This window comes from Gasterosteus aculeatus, chromosome 2 (genome assembly GCF_964276395.1).
Source record: "Gasterosteus aculeatus chromosome 2, fGasAcu3.hap1.1, whole genome shotgun sequence".
NCBI lineage: Eukaryota > Metazoa > Chordata > Actinopteri > Perciformes > Gasterosteidae > Gasterosteus > Gasterosteus aculeatus.
In genome coordinates this window covers 19,836,790-19,857,389 of record NC_135689.1, presented here as the reverse complement: position 1 = coordinate 19,857,389, position 20,600 = coordinate 19,836,790, and the positions used below count along the sequence as shown (strand labels likewise).

Below are 20,600 nucleotides of genomic sequence, written 5' to 3'. Positions count from 1 at the left end.
AAAACATATCCATTATTTCTGCAAACGGCGCCCATGCTTCATGATTCAGCAGATTCCGTGTGTGTGCATGTGTGTCAGATGCGTGCCTCCCTGCAACAAGGCACAACCACTGAAGAAGTAGGTCAGCCATGTGTGAGAGAGACAACAGCTCTGCAGATGGTTGGTCAGCTTTGACCCTCGTGTTAAGCTCTTGTACCAAAACTGACATGCTTAAATCCTCTGTCCGTGTGTATCTTTAAATGTGACTGTTTTCCTGCAGAAATAAATTAAGCAAAATACAAATAGATATTGTAGATGATGTTTCTAAATTTAACTGTTAACTGTGGAACTGTAAACAAAATATAAAATCTTTTATTTTACGATTCGGCCTCTCTCCACATTCACAAATGAGGAGATTGATGTTGACCGTAGGTGTGTCTTCAAACAAGCCTCCATCAATATGCAGATTTGTGGTTGCTGTAATCTTTCCTTGTTCATATCAGATAGTAAATTTAACTTAATCTGTGTGGGACAACATTATCCTTGGTCCATAAAAAATACAGTAGAGCTGAGGCCAGACAAACCAATATGCAAGTCTGTGACTAGTTTACACATTTTTACAGTCAACGGCATTGTTGCTGTTGCAAGATTGATAAAAATGTTTCTAATAAGCTAAACTCAAAGTATTCTGAAGAGATTGTCTGCTAATGGAGGCCAGTGAAGAACTGCGTGATTGCTAACTAGCAGACAGCTTGCTTCCTTGATATCTTTGCAGTTGTCCCATAGGCCTACTTTCATTTGCAGTTTTGTATCCAGTGATACCAATGTTCTTTTCTACAGTGTGTAGAGTGTAAAAGAGCGTTTTTTTTCATGTTCCAGCTCTTGAGCCGAGCTAGCTCTGGAGATGGGCAAACAAGCTAGCTAGCTAGCCAGCCGTCATCTCCGTAGCTTCTGCCAGCCATGAAGGGGTTAGTTAATACTTTAACTTAGTTAGGTTAGTTACTACTTTAACTAACCTCAGCAGTCCATATTCAGAGAAAGTCATAAAAAAGACAAAAAGGTAGCAGTTACTAACTTGTTGAGATAATTCTTCTGCCTCCACTCTCTTCTGCCCACATTATGCCATTGAGTTTACTCACAAAAAGGGTTCTGTACTGTCCTTTATAGAGTGCTCCACAATGTTCTGCAAATATTCTCTTTACAGGATTAAAAAGTACAGAATAACGAATGGTAACAGGTAACTGGGTTTCTTCTTTCTTGGAGCTAAGAAACTACTGTGAAAAGTTTCCCTTTCCACTGAACTGATAATCAAATCAAACAAAAACGACATCAGTCACTTCCCAGTCTCTTTTCAAAAGATGACTCATGAAGACGTACTTGAAACACCCTGATGCTTTCATTAGCGTGCCTGACACCCTGTTTGATCGATACTTCTTCTATGAGGCGATGAAGCCAACACAGAAAGGCAGTAGCCATTAAGCCCATTATTTGTCATGTTAACAGTATCCAATAGCACATTTAATGCATTATTTCTCATTCTCCAGATGTCCAGGCCGAGTAGAAAATCTGTTACAAAGTCTCTCACCACATTAGGGAGCATACAGTTGAAAGGACAGAACCTAATGGAGTACTTTATGAAATCGTTTGGTGTGGCTATTCCTAGCGATGTTTTCTTCTGAACAACTTCACAGCCCCTAAGATGTTTTTTGTAACTGATATATTCATTCAGTCAGATGTATTTTTTCGTAGAGGATTCAAAGGCTTACAACCCATGGTAAGGTGATGAACTAATAAACATGCTTCAAACAATTATACAAATCAAGTAAAGTTCTTAAAAAGCTAATTTCAATGCCCTGTTTTGCTGACCTGACAAAGAGACTGTCGACATGATAAATGGTGTCAGCCCCAAAATTTTCCATAATAGAGCGGGAATGGCCATCGACTTCATATTCATCTTTTGGCTCCCAGCTTTGTACACAACTAGAAGAAACGTGATACACAAATGTGCCCTTCACAGATGAAGTAAGACATATATATATTCATTGTGAGATGGGTGGTTTTACGAGAACAACAGTTTAATGTTTCAAAGATATCTTTGTACAATAGTTTTTTCTTTGCACGTGAATAAATACATCTCTCTCAAAACTATAATGCTGTTAATTACCCCGTTAAATAATACATAAAGACCACCCTCCATGCACATGAATAATAGACTGTTGATTCTTCTCAAGTCTGATTTCTTGTTCCTCTGGAGCTCCGATTGGCTGCTAGCCGTTCAATGTCACAGCCGGCTCTATCTTCCCTGATTCAGCAGCGTCTTGTAACATCCCCCCACCTCCAGCATATTAGCTCCATTTCCATTTTCTAGACAGTATACCCAGCTGAACATAAAGTCCATGGAACCCTGGCATATTGTTGTTTGCTGCATATTTTTGTGAGGCACAGGGGGTTTCCCTGGTCCCTGCTTACCAATATTCTTCACATTCCAAATTAATGGAGATGCCTAAAAAATCACAGTGGTCGATTGGAGCAGGGCGTTTCTGACTGAGGCTTATTCTTTCTTATTAGCCCAGTTGTTACACCTGTACCTGTTGCCTGTACACTGTACACTGTCTACTGTCACGCACCAACTGCCAAGTCAAATTCCTTGTATGTATGACATATTTTGGCAATAAATGTTTCCTGATTCCTGTAGGAATCACTGCTGCTCCTCCTGAAGCTTACAGAAAAGACATTAACAGACATACACAGGTTTTAAAGGTCAATCCATTGGTGTTGAACTTCCATGAAGTAGGTTGGCAACACAAGATAAATTTAAAAATACATAGTAAGTAAAAATATAGTAATGGTCCAACTATAGGAATTGTGCAACTTTCAACAACTGGCTCACTTAGCTTAGCATAGTGTGGATATAGTGCAAGCCATAGACTGAATAATAGTGGATGTCGTCATTGTGACATCATTGTTTGTGTACTATTGTCTTGAACTAAATAAAACTATTTCTTCAATAAATTTAAATTGTATTGTATTGAACAACATGTGAAACTAAAGATTGAGAGCATAAACTCATGTCTACAATGTTTACCGAGGGAATAAAAAAAGAGAGAAGCAGAGTAATTTTCTTATAGACTTCTACTGGACCAGACTGTTTACAACCAGGGGAGTTGCTCCCTGACGACCATTAAAGCACTTTACACTGAACTGAATACAGAACTGAATTTTGCTGCTTGAGACACAGCTAATCTTGCTCTGTCCAAAGAAAAGATCCAAAGATCTGAATGATATCACGGAAAGGCACAAGGACCAGACAAATTGTTAGCAATCAACATCATTTCAAAGGTATCATAAAAGACAACCATTACAAACCAATAATTCCACTCCTTTAAAATCAGGTATGGTTTTAGAAGTGGTCTTATACATTTTGAAAAAAATAAAACATGTATCCACCAAAAAAGTGTATTACTAATGTGCCGTTAAGAATGTAGAAAGCATAACGTACTGTATGGTCAAGTGAAGAAACAACATATAAACTATTGTCATATAGGTTCATAACTCACAGCTCAATGCAGATTTAACTAATGATAAATCTGATTCATAGATTGTGTTTTTGCTAGAATCTTTGAAAGCAAAATGGGTTTCTACCAACAAAAAGGACAAACAAAACACCAACACCCCAATCGCTGTATAGGTTTGTAGTTTTGGTGATCAAAGAGTGGAGCTTGTCTGGTATTTCTGGGCTGATAAAACAAAACCAATGGAATAATCCCATGGGGATCCTACGGATTGATCAAAACTGTGGGAAAGCAACTTCCAAGCGGGGCCTGCGCCTACATAAACAGTGACGAGGCATTGACGTTGTAAAACAAATGAATGTCCACTTTGCAATGCGACACGCCAGCCACATTATTCAGAGTCAGTTTGTCCCCAGCACCCCTGCAAACTGTTGTCATTGCTTACTACCAAATGTCAGTCAAAAGGCAAATTTGGATTTGTGTCCACTGTATGGCTGCATTAGAAACAGGAGACTTGGAGGAAATAGTGGAATGGACGCAATATGAGATGTAATTTGAAGTATTGCTAAACCCTTTCTATTTAACTTTGATCATCAGGAGGCAGCCACCGAAATGAGTTATCAAAATGAAATACTTTAAATTAGATAATGTTAGTTGTTTGCTCTGACCGCTAATATTAATATTCATAAACAAGAACTAAGAAAGGGGATCATATCACTCCTGTATTAACTTCTCTGCACTGGGTCCCTGTTAAATCAAGAATAGAATTTAAGGTACTTCTGCTCACCTACAAGGCACTTGCTGGTGAGGCACCGTTGTATCTTAAAGAGCTTGTAACACCTTATTGCCCTACAAGGCAGCTGCGCTCCATAGATGCTGGGTTACTTGTTGTTCCTATGGTTTTAAAAAGTAGGCTGGGGGCCAGACCCTTCAGTTATCAAGCTCCTCTTTTGTGGAACCAGGTTCCACTTTCAGTCCGGGCGGCAGATTCGGTCAGCTCTTTTAAGATTAAATCTTTCCTCTTTGATTTTTATAGTTAGCCCGGATCAGCCCTTAGTTAAGCTGCCATAGGCTTAGACTGCCGGGGGACTTCTTAGGACACACAGAGGTCCTCTCTCACTCTCTCTTTCTACAATAATCCACGTTTTATTAATGCATATGACTAATTCAGATTCTTTCCAGGAGTTTTTTGTGCTTTCTCCCCTAGCAGGTCTCTGTAGATTGTAGTTCCTTCTGGACCCTGGTCCTGACACCTGCCGTGGCCCTGCTGACGCCTGCTGCTGCCATCATCATCATCATTATTATTTTAAATATTAATTGTATTACTGTACTCATAAACCAACATTACACTCTCCTAAAGTCTCTGTGCTCTCCCTCCCAACAGGCTTCTGTGGATGGTGGTTCTATCTGATAGTGGTTGCCCCTGCAGTGGTCCTGCTGTGCGCCTGGCTTACTACTCATAATTACTTGAATCATTTCTGTCATAGGAATTGAATGTATTACACATCTTTTACATTATTCATTCTGTACACTGGACATCCATTGTAGTTTGTTCATCCTGGGAGTGGGATCCCTCCTCTGACGTTCTCCCTAAGGTTTCTTCCCTTTTTTCCCCATGGGAGGGTTTTTCATTTTGTGTGGGTTTCGGGACAGAGGATGTCGTATGTGTACAGACTGTAAAGCCCTGAGGCAAATTTGTAATTTGTGATTTTGGGCTATACAAAATAAAATGAATTGAAAAATGAACTGAATTAAGGTTTAATGGACTACAGGATGTTTTATAATATGTTTTCTATTGATTGATTGCTGTCTGTAAAGACAATTTCAACAAAAATATGAATGACTTTGATTCAAAATAAAAGTCAAAAGTAAAAAGCACACTTGACATTTGTGATAATGTAAAGTACTGAAATAGAATCACCACCTCTTGGTTGTATCCCTCTGCCAACCGCTCGAGTTGGAGTTCAGATTTTAATTAAGACTTCAGTTCTTTGATCTCATTAAGACATTTGTGTGAATTAACACATTCATTCTTGTATTTAGGTTAAATATACAAAAATATGTTCTGAGAGTTCACACGAAAGGCAATTAGGTCCGTGAAAATTGGTTCCAAGTTTGAAGAAGTTCTAGGGGTTGCTGATATTTTGCATTTAAGAAATTGCACCGTACATAACCTGAATATCCACTGTTGCCGGGGTCAACCTAAACTACCTATCGTGAATTTAACATTAAAATCAATCTATTTCAAGAAACAATGAAGAAACTCTTATTATGAATCTTAAAGGTTATCCTTATTGAAAGTGAATAAATACCCATAACCCACCCACCCACACAATCCACACAGCCATAGTTTTTAAGAATTTTATTCCAAGAAAAGTTGTCAAACATATTTACAGCAAAAGATACTTCTCAAACATAAAATGGCTCCTGTCAGCTTCATTAACAAAAGCGGTTCTTAATTACCACAACATACCTTTCAGTACACGATGGAAATATGTGAACTAAAAGAAAAAAAAGGTTACAGGTGTTACACATAATTGCTTGAAAATGTGTGGCTGTCTGTACGGAGTTCACAGTGAGGCAGTGAAATGTTTTGCATAGTGTTTAGTGTCTTCCAGAAAGATCTTAAGTTAGTTCATATAGAGTGTCTATGTCAGGTCTAATAGGACTTGTACGGAAAGCAGATCGGGCCTAAACCTCTCTGAGAGGCAACAGCAGTTCCTCTATGAGCTGCACTTGCTGTCAGGGAAACCTTCACATTGCGTTTTCACATAAGCAACAGGTGTGTTTGCATTAAACAACTGTAACATCCATGATTGTGAAATGTATAAACACAGTGATGAACACATTTTTATAGAAATGCAATCTCAGCCAATTCTGTAAGGTGAAGGAGTCCTACACCTACAGGATCCCATCCAGTTTTGAGATCAAAATAAACATTCTGGATAAAGCCCTTACAGCTTTTTCTTTGCTTCCATGTTTGCGCTGTGTGTTTAGTCCAAAAAGAAGCATTACGGTCTTAGTATGGATCGACTGAAGTGACCTTGAAGAGTCTTCGAGTGCGGCCATTATAAGCTACTAGGACTCCCTCAGCCACACTAACCAGTCGGGGAGTTGTAGATATTGAATGCAGACATCACTGCAGAGCATCTCCGTAATGCAGAGAAGCTGCTGCATCTGCGTCTTTACGCACAGTTGTGTCGACGCACTCGTTTCAATTCATGGTTCTAAAAGTCCTGCGTGTGTTGGAGAGCAATTCACCGCCAGAACAGGTGGAAAACAAGACGACCTAGAGAGTCACATCTTTGTGTGTGGAAGTCGTTGGTTTGTTTATTTATTCATCATAGACTTTTTCGCTGACTTTTCACCACGGACGCATTTGTCCCGTATTTTCCAACTTTATACGTTGTTTGCGGAGATCTCCCTCCATGAATTGGAGGCCATCCGCACGCTCTTATAGTCCGCCAATGACGCACTGGCGTATTCAGGGAGTGGCCTAGGGTGGCACGGGCCACCCCTGAAATCTGATTGGCCACCCCAAGTGCCACCCCAATATCTTAAAATATGATTGGCTATATGCCCAGTCAGAGGCGGTCAACTGCACTCTTGTTTAGAGTTGCAGTTCCTTCTCAAACCTGAGAGGCAGAGATGCGCTAAAGTAGTATGTAGCCTGCAAAAAAAGGCGCGAAGAAGATGTTTGAGCGGCAAACCTACAGGTGAAACAAACTCAGTCTATGGAAGCAAAAGCTCTTCAATCTGATTCATTCTCTCGTAAATATTCTTCGTTTTAATAATGGCGGTTTTCTGCTATGAAAACGGAAATGTGAGACTTTGGAAAGCATGTAGTTAGCAGACCAATCACAGCCTTGCGGGCTGCGAGAGGCTTGCGTAGCTTTTGACGCAAGCCTAGAAAAATGGGTCGACGCACGCAAGGTGGTGTGAAAAGGCACGCAAGAGACACGCAAGGGGCTCTTGCGTCTGTGTGTCCTTGCGTCTCTCTGAAAACGCAAAAGCATAAACTAGGCTTAAGCGTAACTTGGCGCTAAGCAAAACGCCACAATGAGGAGTTTGCCAAAGATGGATTCACAATAGGAAAGGGAGCGATATTCGTCAGGAGGTTAAAAAAATGAAAAAAAGAAAAAGAATCCCACTCAAACAAACTTCACCCTGGATCAGAAATAAAGGTAGATAAAATGTTTCAAAGTGCTGAGAATGAGGTAGGACCAAACGCCTTTAAAATGGACACTCCACTAAAAAATCCAAAATACATATATACCCTCCTATCACCTCTGTGTGATTTGTTGAGATGGTTTGTTGTGGGAGTTGCCCAGTTGGAGAGATTGTCTGTAGAGAAGTCTGCCTTCTCCTGAATATTGTGAATATTGTGGAACTAGATAGCCTGTGGTGGTGGATGGAACCGCTCACAAGTCCGTGGATCATCTTGACTAACCAAGTCCTGATTTGATTAACATGAGCCACTGAAGGAAAAATGTACAAATAACTTTATTTTGGGGTGAACTGTCCTACTACTACCATTGCGGAGTCTCTGAACTGAAGGCAGAGGAAGGTGTTGGTCTTTCCTGTAGTCTGGCTTTCAGAGTGAAGGCCAGTGGAGCGTTCCTCCTGTGTGCAGTGTGCTTGCTTTTTCCCCTCTGGGTTGAAATTATTCTGTATATTTGGAGCTTGCATTTTATTCTTTCGTGAAAATTGCGGTTGCGTCAACGATCATCTCGGCTGTGGATCACAAACTAACCAAACATGGTCCCTGCTACACTACTGCCCTGCAGAAGCACCTCAGTAAAGAAGGGAAGGAGGGAGAGGGGAAAGTCACGATGCAGCTACTTTTTGGGGATTGCTTGATGAGAAATACACAAATGTCCTAGAGCGTCTCGATATCAGACAGTAAAGAAAGATTCAGCCGAAGGCGTCTTAATACTGCAAGAACGATCTGTTAAACACTATTCACATCACACCAATCAGAAGGGGAGAGATCAATGTCTCACTATCTCTTTATGATGATTGCAGGTTACCGTTATCTTGCACTGTATTCCACTTCTAAAACACCACACTCAACCTCAAGGGTAAAAAATAAACAAAAAAAACAATTAGTACAAAGTCAGCCAACCAAATTATCATGATTGTTTCCTAGTCACAATTTAATTGAATTCTTAACAGACATACGCAATTTTGTCCAACAGGTGTTCTTTGGATTCATCAGGAACATTATCGCTAGTCCGAATTCCCTGCTGGACCTTGTTTGGTTAAAGCAGGTCAGGATTGTGTGGTCAATACAGGCCTGCTATTTCTAAAAAGGTGCAATTCCTATGGAACACGTTCGATGCAACATCGTTCACATTCATGAGATATCCTTTCTTAAGATGACCGTGGATGTGACACGGATAGAACAAGCCTCGTGGCCATTTCTTGATTTTGGCTACAGTCTCAGCCTGACCATCTCAATTCAACTGAGCATTTTGAAGAAAGGACGGCCACTGACTGACTGCATTCGCACACAACAAATAGCAAATAGCAAAGTGTGACATCATTAAAGGCTGAATGACTGCTCAATTGCAATTTTTCTGTGGACAGAAATCTGTGTGTGAAAAATAAGACTATTTTCTGTGTGAGTTTTAACCCACGGGGGGCGGTGGGTTTTAAGTTGTGATCCAATCGCACTTTGTGTGAGTCGGCGCTAAGGCACAGGGTTGTACAGCGCTGTGGAGCAAACTGGTAGTGTTGTCTGTTGTTCATAGTGATTCACATACAGTCATCAGCAGAGCGAGGCTTATACCTCAAGGTACTGGTACAGTCCAGTACTTCACCTTTACATTACAAATGTGAAAGGAAGAGCAGACCTTTACTCGGACTGTTGGGGGATAAACCTCCGCAAATATAAAACAAAGCATGTCATAAACCTGGTCGTCACATCCATCGTCCACCAGTTAAACGCCCTCAGCTCCACGATGGCAGCCACTTTGAACCGCATGGTGCCAGGGGCGCACTGCTGTGTTCGGTTTGTTGCATACAGGTCCCATCCCAGAGTTTTGGAATCATTGGCCGGTCCATCGCTTCCCGCTCAAATCATGATTGTGGAGTCTTCACAGTTCAGTTTGTCAGTTTCTTTTCTTTCCATCGGAGTCCACATCCACATAGTAAACAAAGCTGCAGGGATGCAAATAATGAACAGGTCAGTATGAACCACAGGGCAAAAACTCTGCTCCTATTATTAGGTTTAATAACATTTTTGGCTACCATTGTGCAGTCATAAAATATACACTCAATTCCATTTTTGGTAAACAATCCTCAGTAATGCATCTGCGTGAGCAACGCAGCCTTTAAAGTGGGAAAAGAGCAGACTCATGCCATATAACGAAATCCAAACAATCTGACATCTTGTCTTGTGTCACAATATCGATAATTTATATTTTGTCCTACAAGGATTCTATACATGTCATTTGGTAACCCAACACGCCTAATGTGTTCATTAAAAAATGTACAACTGCGCGATCAAACGAGATGTATTAATCTCACATTTAATGCCTGAAGACGACAGACCGGCCAACCACAGACTCACTGCTTCCCCTGCCGTTGGATGGGTGTCCGGATGCAGCCTGGCGCTGTGCTCTAATAATAGCCCAGCAGACTGGCGTGCCACAGCTTGCGCTAGCAGCGGTTTGTTGCTCTACTCATTGGTTGCATAAGCCTCACAGCACATGGCATGAACACAAGTGGGTCAGCTTAGCAGGCAGCGCATGTTGGGAAGGTGAATCTGGGATGATGTGCCAAATTGAGACATGGAAAGTGCTTAAACCTAGTTTATGCGTTTTCAGAGCGACGCAGACGCAAGACCCCCTTGCGTGCCTTTTCACACTTCCTTGCCTGCGTCAACCCACGAAAGCGACGCAAGCCTCCCGCAGCGCACAAGGCTGCGATGGGTCTGCTAACTACATCCTTTATGGAGTCTCACGTTTCCGTTTTCATAGCCCGATACCGCCATTATTAAAACGAAGAATGTTTACGGGAGAAAGGATCAGATTGAAGAACTTTTGTCGGAACAAATGCGTAAATATGACCTACAAGCCGTCCTTATTTGCGGACTATAAGGACGCGCAGATGGCCTCTGATTCATGGAGGAAGATCTCCGCAAACGTCGGTTTGCCGGTCGAGGGGAACAAAGTTGTGGAGGAAAATACAGGACAAATGTGTCCGCGATGAAAAGCAGCAGTGTCGATGCACGGGGCATTAAAGTCTATGATAAATGAACAATTTGAATGGTTCATGTTTACACCATAGTACAGTATAGACTTCACAATATGTTGCTACTGAGCAAAATAGCCATTGAGTCCAAAGGTTTCTGACAGAGGCCTCTCATCACTTATTTATTCCTTTTGATCTCTGATATTTGGACATTTTGTGAGTTTTAAAATTGGTTCTTTAAAAATCTGTTGCTCTGCCGTTCAGTTGGGGGTGCCTCGAGGTGTGTAATTCTTCAGCACTCAACAGTTGGGTTTTGATTTTATGAGAGCAGCTGTGAGTGAACGTTGTACCTGTGTAAACTTTTTAAACCCATTTTTAAGGGGCATGCCTTGCATACTTGACCATGCGCCTCACCATGGATGGGACGTTTGTCTCGGACAGTCTCTACTCAAGACTGTGGGAAAGCATATATTAGTCAACACCATTACACATGGGATATTTACAGTAACTGTTCTTCAGTAAATGTTTGCTGCTGAGGTGACTACGCCCTGTTGTAACCGTACCTTCTTTCCTCCCCATTAGTGGCTATTTTTGGGGGGTGAGTTGACGGCATGTCGTGGTAAGACATGAAAAAGTCTTCAGGTTGAACCCTTTCTGAAGTCAGCCTACCATTTTTCCCTGTGGGAGCGATTACTGCCACACAAATAAGCAGGCGAAGAAAACACAGTGAACATTCTGTGTTCCCTGGCTCGTCAGCCAGCCTGCCAACCATTGTGTGTTACATATCGAAAGCGGACTACATCGTTAAAAATCCAGCAGAAACCGGTATCTTTGGGGAAGTGGTGGGGGTTGGTTTCTTATGAGAGCATGACTTCTCAATACGCTCTGTGATAACCAGTTGGAGAGAGAGGATGCCTGTTTAGTCCTTTTACGAGCCCTGTGTGGTTTTATGGGCCGTGCGGCGAAGCAACACATTCCACTCGGCTGCCGTTCCCGTTAAAAAAAAGGTTTAGGTGCGCGCCTCCCAGTTTCCCTGTAACCAAAAACTAACAGAGCATGCTCAGCAAATACAGAGGTTCTGCAATTGACGATGACCTTCAATAAGTAGAAGGGCACTCTGGCAGAGCAGACCTCCACCAAAATAAATTGCGCTTATGTTAAAAAAGGTTCTATATACGCCATTCAAATAATTAAAATAGCAGCAGATAGTTATTTGGCTATGTAAATATGTAGCTAATGACAGCTTGTCTGCACTGCACCCATATGGAGTCAGCTGTGATAACGCACTCCCAACTAAAACTAAAACTACTGGTTTCCCAGTAACAGTTGGATCCGTCAGCACTGCTACGATCCTTTGCACTTTTGGCCGTGATCATTCCAGTTTACCCAGCCACATGTTCTCTAGTGAAGTAATTCAAGGCTATTGAAAGAGCTCTCTTTGTCATAATCACTAACTGAATAAATTCAAACGAGGATAAATATTGGGTTAAAGTTTGTTTGTTCCAGCATCTGTGTTCTGCCAGTAATCCTTCCATCTTGAAGTTCTTAAGTCTTGGGACTGAGCACACAGTTTATAGCAGCGGGGCCGAGTGAATCCATGAAACCCTATAGTAATATCAGAGCAAGGAGGGACAATCTCTGCAACAAATTGAAAGAGACTCAGCCCATGGTTCTTTACATACATTATTTAAAGGGCAAAATGAAAAAAGAAATATGACCACGTAGGGCGCCAGCTGTGGGTCGGGATGTTCAGGCTGCAGAGGATGGTGCACTCACTGTGGAGATTAACACAGTGAAAATAGCTTAAAGCCCATTATGTCCAACACAGCCAGCATGAATGGGGACAGCGGAGTGGAAAACATGAGGATCCATGTTATTCCAAAGCACCGTGGGATGACAGTGTTTCCTGGACAGTATAGTTTGATGGAAGGCTCTAGTGTTTATGCACCAACAAGAACAAAAAATTGTGGATTCACACTTTTGCTTTTGGAAAAAAAAAAAAAAAATACAAAAGCCATGCTTCACCAGAACAGCGGGTAGGAACTTGTTTCAGCAGTTCTCTCTTTGGGCCCAAAAGAAAATATTGACGACAACCTCCTCAGCCACTGAATGCTCACTTTTACAACCAGGTTGAATAAAAAAAAAGGTTTAGGTGCGCGCCTCCCAGTTTCCCTGTAACCAAAGTGTGCTCAGTGTGCTCATAACACGCACTCCCCAAATCTTATACACGTTGGCCTCCCTCCTGACTGAGCCACGAAGAACACAGCGTACCCAGGCTTCAATCTGCTGCCCCAGGTACTTCCTTTCCTTTAGGGGAGCCACATCAGCATCTTCTGCTGCAGTCTTCGGATTAAAACGTGTCCTGCTTAGCATTAGGGTAAGTACTTTCAAAAGATGGCAGACGCGTGCAAGTGGAGAAATTCGTTAACCCTGCTTGAAGGCATCAGTGTGTTTATTACAGTGCGTGCAAAGCAGGGACAACACCCTGAAAATGCCCAGACTTGTAAAAAGCCTCTCCCTGCCACCGGCAGAATGAGAAAGAATTCCACAGAGAGAGGACTGTACACGTGAGGGATGAGGAGCTTATAGTGCCCTGGCCTGGTTTAGACGGAGGCTGAACTTAGCTGGCAGACAGCAAGAGGACAAAATGTTCCAAAGCAGGCCTCCATAAGTCCTGAACCAGGAGCAGCGCTCTCGATGTCCAGCAATGAGGGAGGTGGGGAAGGGGGGTAGATGAGCACACAATGTGATGCTAACTCACCATTTTATAAGCATTTCAAATTCATAATACATATTAAATATTTTGTGTTTGCACTTTGTTGATATATATCCTGATTCATAATAATTCAATCTAATATCTATATTATGAAAACATCTCAGACTGGAAACTGGATTTCATAAGAAACCAAAGAAATATTTACCATACATTTGGCCTGTTTACTTGTGAACACTTAATAATTTTTAATTGAGTATATACTGTATATATATTGTCTGATGTTTTCATAATGTAAAATAGATATTAGATAACAAATACGTTATGAGCTGTTTAACTGTATCACTCCAGCTCCAAGCATATGATCATGAATCAATCAAAATACTAATAACATCCTAATTTCCATATCATTCGAATTGTGTGTTTTTATAAAGAACAGAACATTGTACATTACTTTAATTAAAAAGATCACATTTTGAATTTTTCCCAATGGTCTGACCAGTGGCAAAAAAGAAAAATCTGGATTCTTCTAGATGCTATACTGAAACAAAGGGATCTGTATTGGTTAGGATTAATCATCAATGATCGGCGGTTGCTCCCTCTTCTGTGCGGATTCGATCAGTGTGTAGGAATGTTGCACCACTAATATATACATATTTAAATAAAAACTGACATTTAAAAAAATAAAAATGTATATTCAGTTGTAAAAAAAGGATGCGGGTCACACATCACTTGAGACAAATTGAATAACAGTGGTAATAATGACAGGTAAACGAACCGAGCACCAGTTCAGACTGGAGACGTGAACGCAATGGAGATGGGCGGGTACTGGCATTCAAGAAGAGAATCCGATGCACGGTTTTGGATACAAGTGGCACGCATGCACACTGCTTTAAAGTTAGGAGAAAACATTTCTACTCCCACTGAAACAATATGAGCCCCATGTGTCGCTCCAACTCCAACTACAGAAAGTGTATGTCAGAGTGTTTACTTCTTGAGTGATAAGGGTGTGGTTAGCAGTACCTTCTCTAAACTAGGGTCCGACACACTGCAGCCCTCCCCTCATCGCTATGTAATCTCCCTCCTGTTGTGTAACATGCGACAACCCATCATGTCGCAAGAGAACAAAGCCAAGCAGTGGATTAGCACACAACACAGCGGCCATAGGACGAGTGGGCGGGGCTTACAGTAAGAGGTTAAGAGAATGAGCGCAGGATTGGAGAGCTAATTGTCAAACAAACGGCGGGTTCAAGTTCAAACAAGTGGACGCACTCAGGTCACTGGACATCCACACAGTGGCTAATTGATGTGCAGAGTTTACGAAGAAACAAGGAGTTTCTGCTCTAGATAGCAAATTGAGACAATTAACATCCTACGGGGACACTTTTCCTACACGAACACTACAACAGACTAAATAAGTTAGTTCCCGTCGCCTGTGCAGAGGGGAGGGAGATCTGTTCCAAGTGGGTGAGGTCAGGATTAAGTAAAAGTTACTCTTGTTTTTCCTCAACAGTGTGTCAGTAAAACATTTCCAATAATGTACTGAAAATATTCTGTGTCAGGTAAGGGTGAAAGACAGTGCCAGACAAAGCAGCCACTGTATGTATACCTCATTTTAGCTGTATTGATAATACTAAATGGTTGTTCGCTAACGGATGTGGATAATTATATGGATCATTTTAGACGTAAAAAACATTACTATGACTTTCTAGTGAAGAAAGGGAATCGGATATTTGAAGATATCCGCGGTACTAGCAGTGTATTTTCAATGGTTGTATTTCAAATGGTTTTATGGGAAAATGTCTGTTCCAAAAGGTGTTGAGACGACGCCAGACTGTCGGGTTTAGTCACGTTGAGGCTCTATTCAGTTGTGTGATTCACACTGACTGCACTGGGTTTTGTTGTCCATTTGTGCGCTCTGCTCACGTCACTCATCCAGTCAACCTTATCAATAGGTAGGTTTTGTGCGTCAATGCTTTCTTTACAATATAAAAACTTCATGGCACAAAGCTTAAAAATCATCCAGAATCAACTCCAAGCAAAACAATCTAGATGGAAGAATTACACTACGTGTAGTAGGAAAATTACTTAAATATCTCTGAGGGGAGCGGTCCTTTGTCAGCGCCTTTTATTTGTATGTTATTACATTGTTTATCATGGGTTTTGGAGCATGAGGTTATGTCTAATAGAAATCTCAAACCCTGCACAGGAATCTATGCATGCGTGCAGTAGAACTCATCTCAGATATAGTGTGTATGTGTGTCATGTTGATTATAACAGACATGCGTCACCTACAGTGTTTTCCCTACCATTATAATCAGGGGAAACACGGACCTACTTTTATTCCTGAAATCTTACTTACTCTGTACAAATGTCCGTCCTACAGTGACAGGACGTTTCTGAAACAGTCTAAAATGTGGGAAACCACAACAGTGACTTCACACCACAGGTAGCTATTTACAGCCGCTGATAAAGACAAGACAAGCGAATGGCGTCTGCTAAGAGGAGGATTAGCAGACTTCCGCCCTGGGTTACGAATGACCAGTGTTCCCCTTTATTTCTCACTAATCACTTCAACAGCTCATTTCGCTGACGTATGTATTGTTTGGGCTAAAACAAACGTGCAAAAAAAGCCACTATTCGAATGTGAAAAAAAAACAACAGCGGCAGAGGCGCGACTGTCTGCTTTGCAGGTGGGCGCGCGCCTGTACGGACTATATTGCATGAATAAAATAGACTAAATCGGCCACAACAGCTTCATGCACTGGTTTGATAATTTGCCGTTTCATGCCAAGGAAAAGTTCCGTGTTTACAGCACAGCTCGCTCGGAGCAAGAATCGCAACCTTAAATTGCTAGCACAAAACTCTTGATCAGCACTTTGTTTATTGTTGTCGGTCATTTATGCTTTGCGCAGAGAGCGCGACGATGCGGGAGAGAGATAGTGTGCGTGCGAGCGAGAGAGATCTGCGGTTTTGGCCGTTAGTTAATTTACTTATAATGCTTGAAAGCATTACATGACAGATAATCTGTAAATGTGTTGTTCCTCGTCCTCCTTTCAGAGCTCCTTCAAAGCCCCTGAAGGAAAAGAACCAATCAGAGCCACGCAGCCTAACGAAGCTGCCAATTACTGCTCACGAACACGGACGAAATGGTCAACCGTGGCAGTAAATATTCAGTCTTAAACATATCGTAGTAACGATTTATTGTAACCTAGGTGTTTGAGTCCCTGCCGCCATGTTATAAACAGTCAAACCAAAACCAAGCAGTGGCAAATTTGTAATTTCAAAGCTAAACAGTGACTAAAATATGCTTCTGAAAATACTTGAGGGAACATCGGAGGCAACGCAAATGATTAATTCTCAATCATAGCTGTAGTTTGACAATTTGATCGCACAAGCAGGGATTGACAACTACATCTCCTCTGGCCAGGTGGAGTAGGAAAACATTTTACACAAATGATCGGTCTTGTGTTTTGTAGTGGAAAAAGTGACAGTTTGACAGAATATGACAAGAAAAATATTTTTTACGGTTATCAACTGCAGCTTTGAAGAGCGCAATCCGATGAGTGATCAAGGAAGTCAAGCTCACCTGGGAAGGAAATGGGTCCCTTTTTAGACTGGTTAGGGTAAAAAAAAGAAAAAAAAGAAGGTCTTGGGAAGGTGGTAGCAGTCATGCAGCACACGTGACTTGGTCCATCCGCACCTCCAGCTGGAAGGCGTCAGGCCGGTCCTGAGGGTTGACTGCGAGCATGTCCTGGAGGAGTTTCTTTACCCCCTCAGACATGGAGCTCCTGGCCTTCTGAGGAATGTGGAGAACCATTTTGGGGTTCTCCAGCAGAGCCTCCCCGACGGGTACAATCTCCGTGCCCTGCCGTATGTAGGTGCCCAGCAGCTCGCGTTTGGACTCTGCGTCGATGAACGTGATCCGCTCGACCATCGCCCAGATGATGATGCCCAGGGCAAAGATGTCTGCCTTGGCTGTGTAGTGGCCCTCCCACACCTCAGGGGCCATGTAGAAGTCCGAGCCGCATGCTGACGACAACCAAAACTTGTTGATGTTGATGATGTTGTGGTTGTTTGTCTGGCTGCGGTCTCGGCCGCCCGCCGCCATTGCGGGGCGTTCCTCACTGTTCTTAGAGTTCAGGCCCGCGCAAACTTTACTGAGGCCGAAGTCGGCCACTTTAAGAATGGGCGAGCCGGATTTCTGCGAGATGAGAATGTTGTCTGGCTTCAGGTCCCGGTGAACAATGTTGTTCTTGTGCAGGAAAGCCACAGCGCTTGTCAGCTGGCGCATGAAGCTCCGGTTGGTCAGGGGGTCGGGGCGGCGGGACAAGACGTACTGGTTGAGGTCCCCGCCCTCGCAGAACTCCATGACAAACCAGAGGTAGCACGGCTCCTCTGGGTGGCCCAGGATGCGCTCTCCTGCAGAGGACAGATAGGACCGGATTTGTAAAAGGTTCAAACATTTAGTATATTTGTTTGAAACTCAAAATGGCATTCCATGCGAGCAGCATGACCAGTGTGAAAAACACGCACGCTTCAAGTGTGAAACAATACACAAGTCAGAAACACACGGGAACAATTTTTTCAGATCTGAGCTACAGCATTTGTCAAGCTAATTATCTTCCAACGGAGCTTTGAGATGTTAAGGCGGCTCTGATAATTTAAAATGCAAGCTAGAATAAGTCGTAAACTGGTTTGATGAGAAACGTACTTTGGCACTGGAGTTCTCACTCTGTATGGAAGTTGACTACTTGGCTTTACACTTTGGAAACTAGGTCAGACAGACTGAAATAGTTAGCCAAATACAAATAAATCCTTTTTTAAATCTATATATATATAAAATAAAAATGTTAAAGTTATATTCACCAACTATCCATTTCTATTCGGTGTGCGGAGCAATAACAAAGGAAGTGGGAAGGAATTAGCTCAAATTTGATTGACAGCCATGACAAAAGCTAAAATGTAGGTTTTCAGGTTTGTGTGGGTGGTGGGGGGCAGCTTTTACCAAATAAATCCTCTGCATTTCATGCTACCATCCCACACTGTAACGTCCCTGTTGAGCGCGTGCAACGTGCAGTGGGGGGGGGGGGGGGGTTGCTAGCACGGTGCCAACTAGTGCAAGTACACAGTGTCCTTTTGGGAGAAACACGGGGGTCTATCTGGGGCTCCTATAGGTTTATTTATATATATAGTATAGACAGGGGCCGAAAGGACGGATCGTTACGTGTAACTAACAAAGTCACCCCCAGGACATGTACAGCAGTACGGTTTATGATACCCATGTGTGATTTAATAGACACGCTTTATTTCACTGTATTGCTGTTATTGTACTGAGGAATAAGGAGTTGACCGTAGCATGCATACCCTTGAGCGACGTCTCCACCAGGCGCAGGTATTGTTTCGACCTCTTGTTCCCGTGGCTCATCTTCTGCGCCAGGCCTTTCTTCTGCAAGACGCACTCCTCCAGCTGAACCACATTCTGGTGCCGGTTCTCCAGACTCGTCAGAGCCCAGAACTCGGCCAGCGCCAGCTCTACGTTTTCTGGGGCGTCGCACTGGAGCCTCTTCACCGCAACCCTGGCTCCCGTTTTGCGGGCCAGGGCCTCGTACACCACCCCGTAGCTTCCTCGGCCGACCTCCCGCAGCAGGCTGTAGCGCGGCGGCACAGCCGCGGCGGGATCGAGTCGGTCATTCCGTAGGAAGCCAATGGAGAAGCAGTCCTCCTCCTCCTCTTCCTCCTCCTCTTCTTCCATGGCCTCAGTACAGTTGTTGTCCTCCACCGTCAGGGAGCGGAGGACTTTGCCCACCTCCCGTTTCATCTTCACGGCCACCCTCCGCCTGCAGCCCCTCGCGCCGCCGCTTACCTGTCTCCTCTTCTTCCCGTCGCAAATATCCATAACTTCTTCTTTGTTGAAAGTAAGCATGAAGGGAGTACGTGTTTATCTCTCATTACTTAAGCTCAATAATAAAGTTTGACGTCCGTACGTTCGGAGAGGTTAAACGCCGACCCGTCAGCAGCGTGGCGTTTTGTCGCTGTTGGTGACGAAACGAAGGGACTAGTTTTCCTTTAAAGACAAAATGTCCCAGCTGCCAAAGTATCGTTACGCACGCAGAACAGAGGGCGTGGTGTTCTCTCCAGCCGCGCGGTGATTGGCGCGCGGGAGAAGTTGCAGCACGAGGCGATCCCGTTTCGTGGACAAGAGGAGAAGAAAACAGCGAGCACTTCGTTGGTTTTTATTTTGAAACAGTACTATGAGCAAAGCACAGAGGGGCGGGTACACGTGTACACCTGGTGACAAGACCCCTCCTCCTTACGTTCACCAAGCTTCAGTTCAAGTCAGCCATGGTTTAATGTAATGTAGTTAATCTATGCGTACATGTTTTTGAAAGGAACCAATTTAACACCTTGGAACGGTTTTTATGGTATATATTTTACATAGTTTTACACCAAAATTGGTGTGAAGGAATGGATTGTAGATGATTGGAAATAAACTGACAACCCGGTTCATAAATTAATAATTAATAAAATGCATATAGTTTACACCAGGATACAGCCATGATTCTGAAACTGTGTAATCAATAAAGAAATGAGAATATGGTAACACCACTGTCATTTTGAAACTGTAATCAATAGAATAATACCAATGTACAGCTATGATTGTATTCAATGTAATGTAATCAACCGAAATGCATGCATATAATACTTGATAGCACCACAACTGATATTGACTGAGAGACTTTCAAAATCCGAGTTACACTGAACTCACCAGGAGACCACTCCCATGGGCGTGGACACTGACTTTCACGCCTTTACTGATCTGTATAAATACCTGTAGGCAACCATTGTTCTAGGAGTTCGTTGGTAGAAGCAAGAGACAGTCACTATGGGATAGTCAATGGGCTGCCCTGTGGCCTGTTGATTGCAGAGACCAGCGTCTTCTCAGCTGATATGTTCTTCTTAGCACAACACTGTTTCTTTTATTAAATACTTTTGATTTTAACTTTTCAATCCAAGATGCCTTCTCTCCGTCTGGAGTTTCTTCATTTTTCAAACACAACAATAGCCAACCGCATGGTACTGACACACACATGTGTACCATAAGCATTTTGACAAAATCAAATCTTGAATGGTAAATAATGTTTGCATTTGTAAAATAGGTACTTCCCTTATTTACGGTCCCGCTCTTCGAAGCACTT

At 42.6% G+C, this 20,600-nt stretch overlaps 1 protein-coding gene across 1 annotated transcript; it reads right to left on the bottom strand.

The window, feature by feature from the left end:
• Positions 1–5,838: 5,838 nt before the first annotated feature.
• stk35 (serine/threonine kinase 35) lies at positions 5,839–20,283 on the bottom strand. Its single transcript, XM_040193392.2, has 3 exons — positions 18,769–20,283; positions 16,991–17,823; positions 5,839–9,653 (listed from the first exon to the last, which is right to left on the bottom strand). Exons 1-2 carry the CDS (start codon positions 19,325–19,327, stop codon positions 17,072–17,074), a joined length of 1,311 nt encoding a protein of 436 aa, XP_040049326.1. The 5' UTR covers positions 19,328–20,283; the 3' UTR covers positions 5,839–9,653; positions 16,991–17,071.
• Between the last annotated feature and the right edge of the window lie 317 nt (positions 20,284–20,600).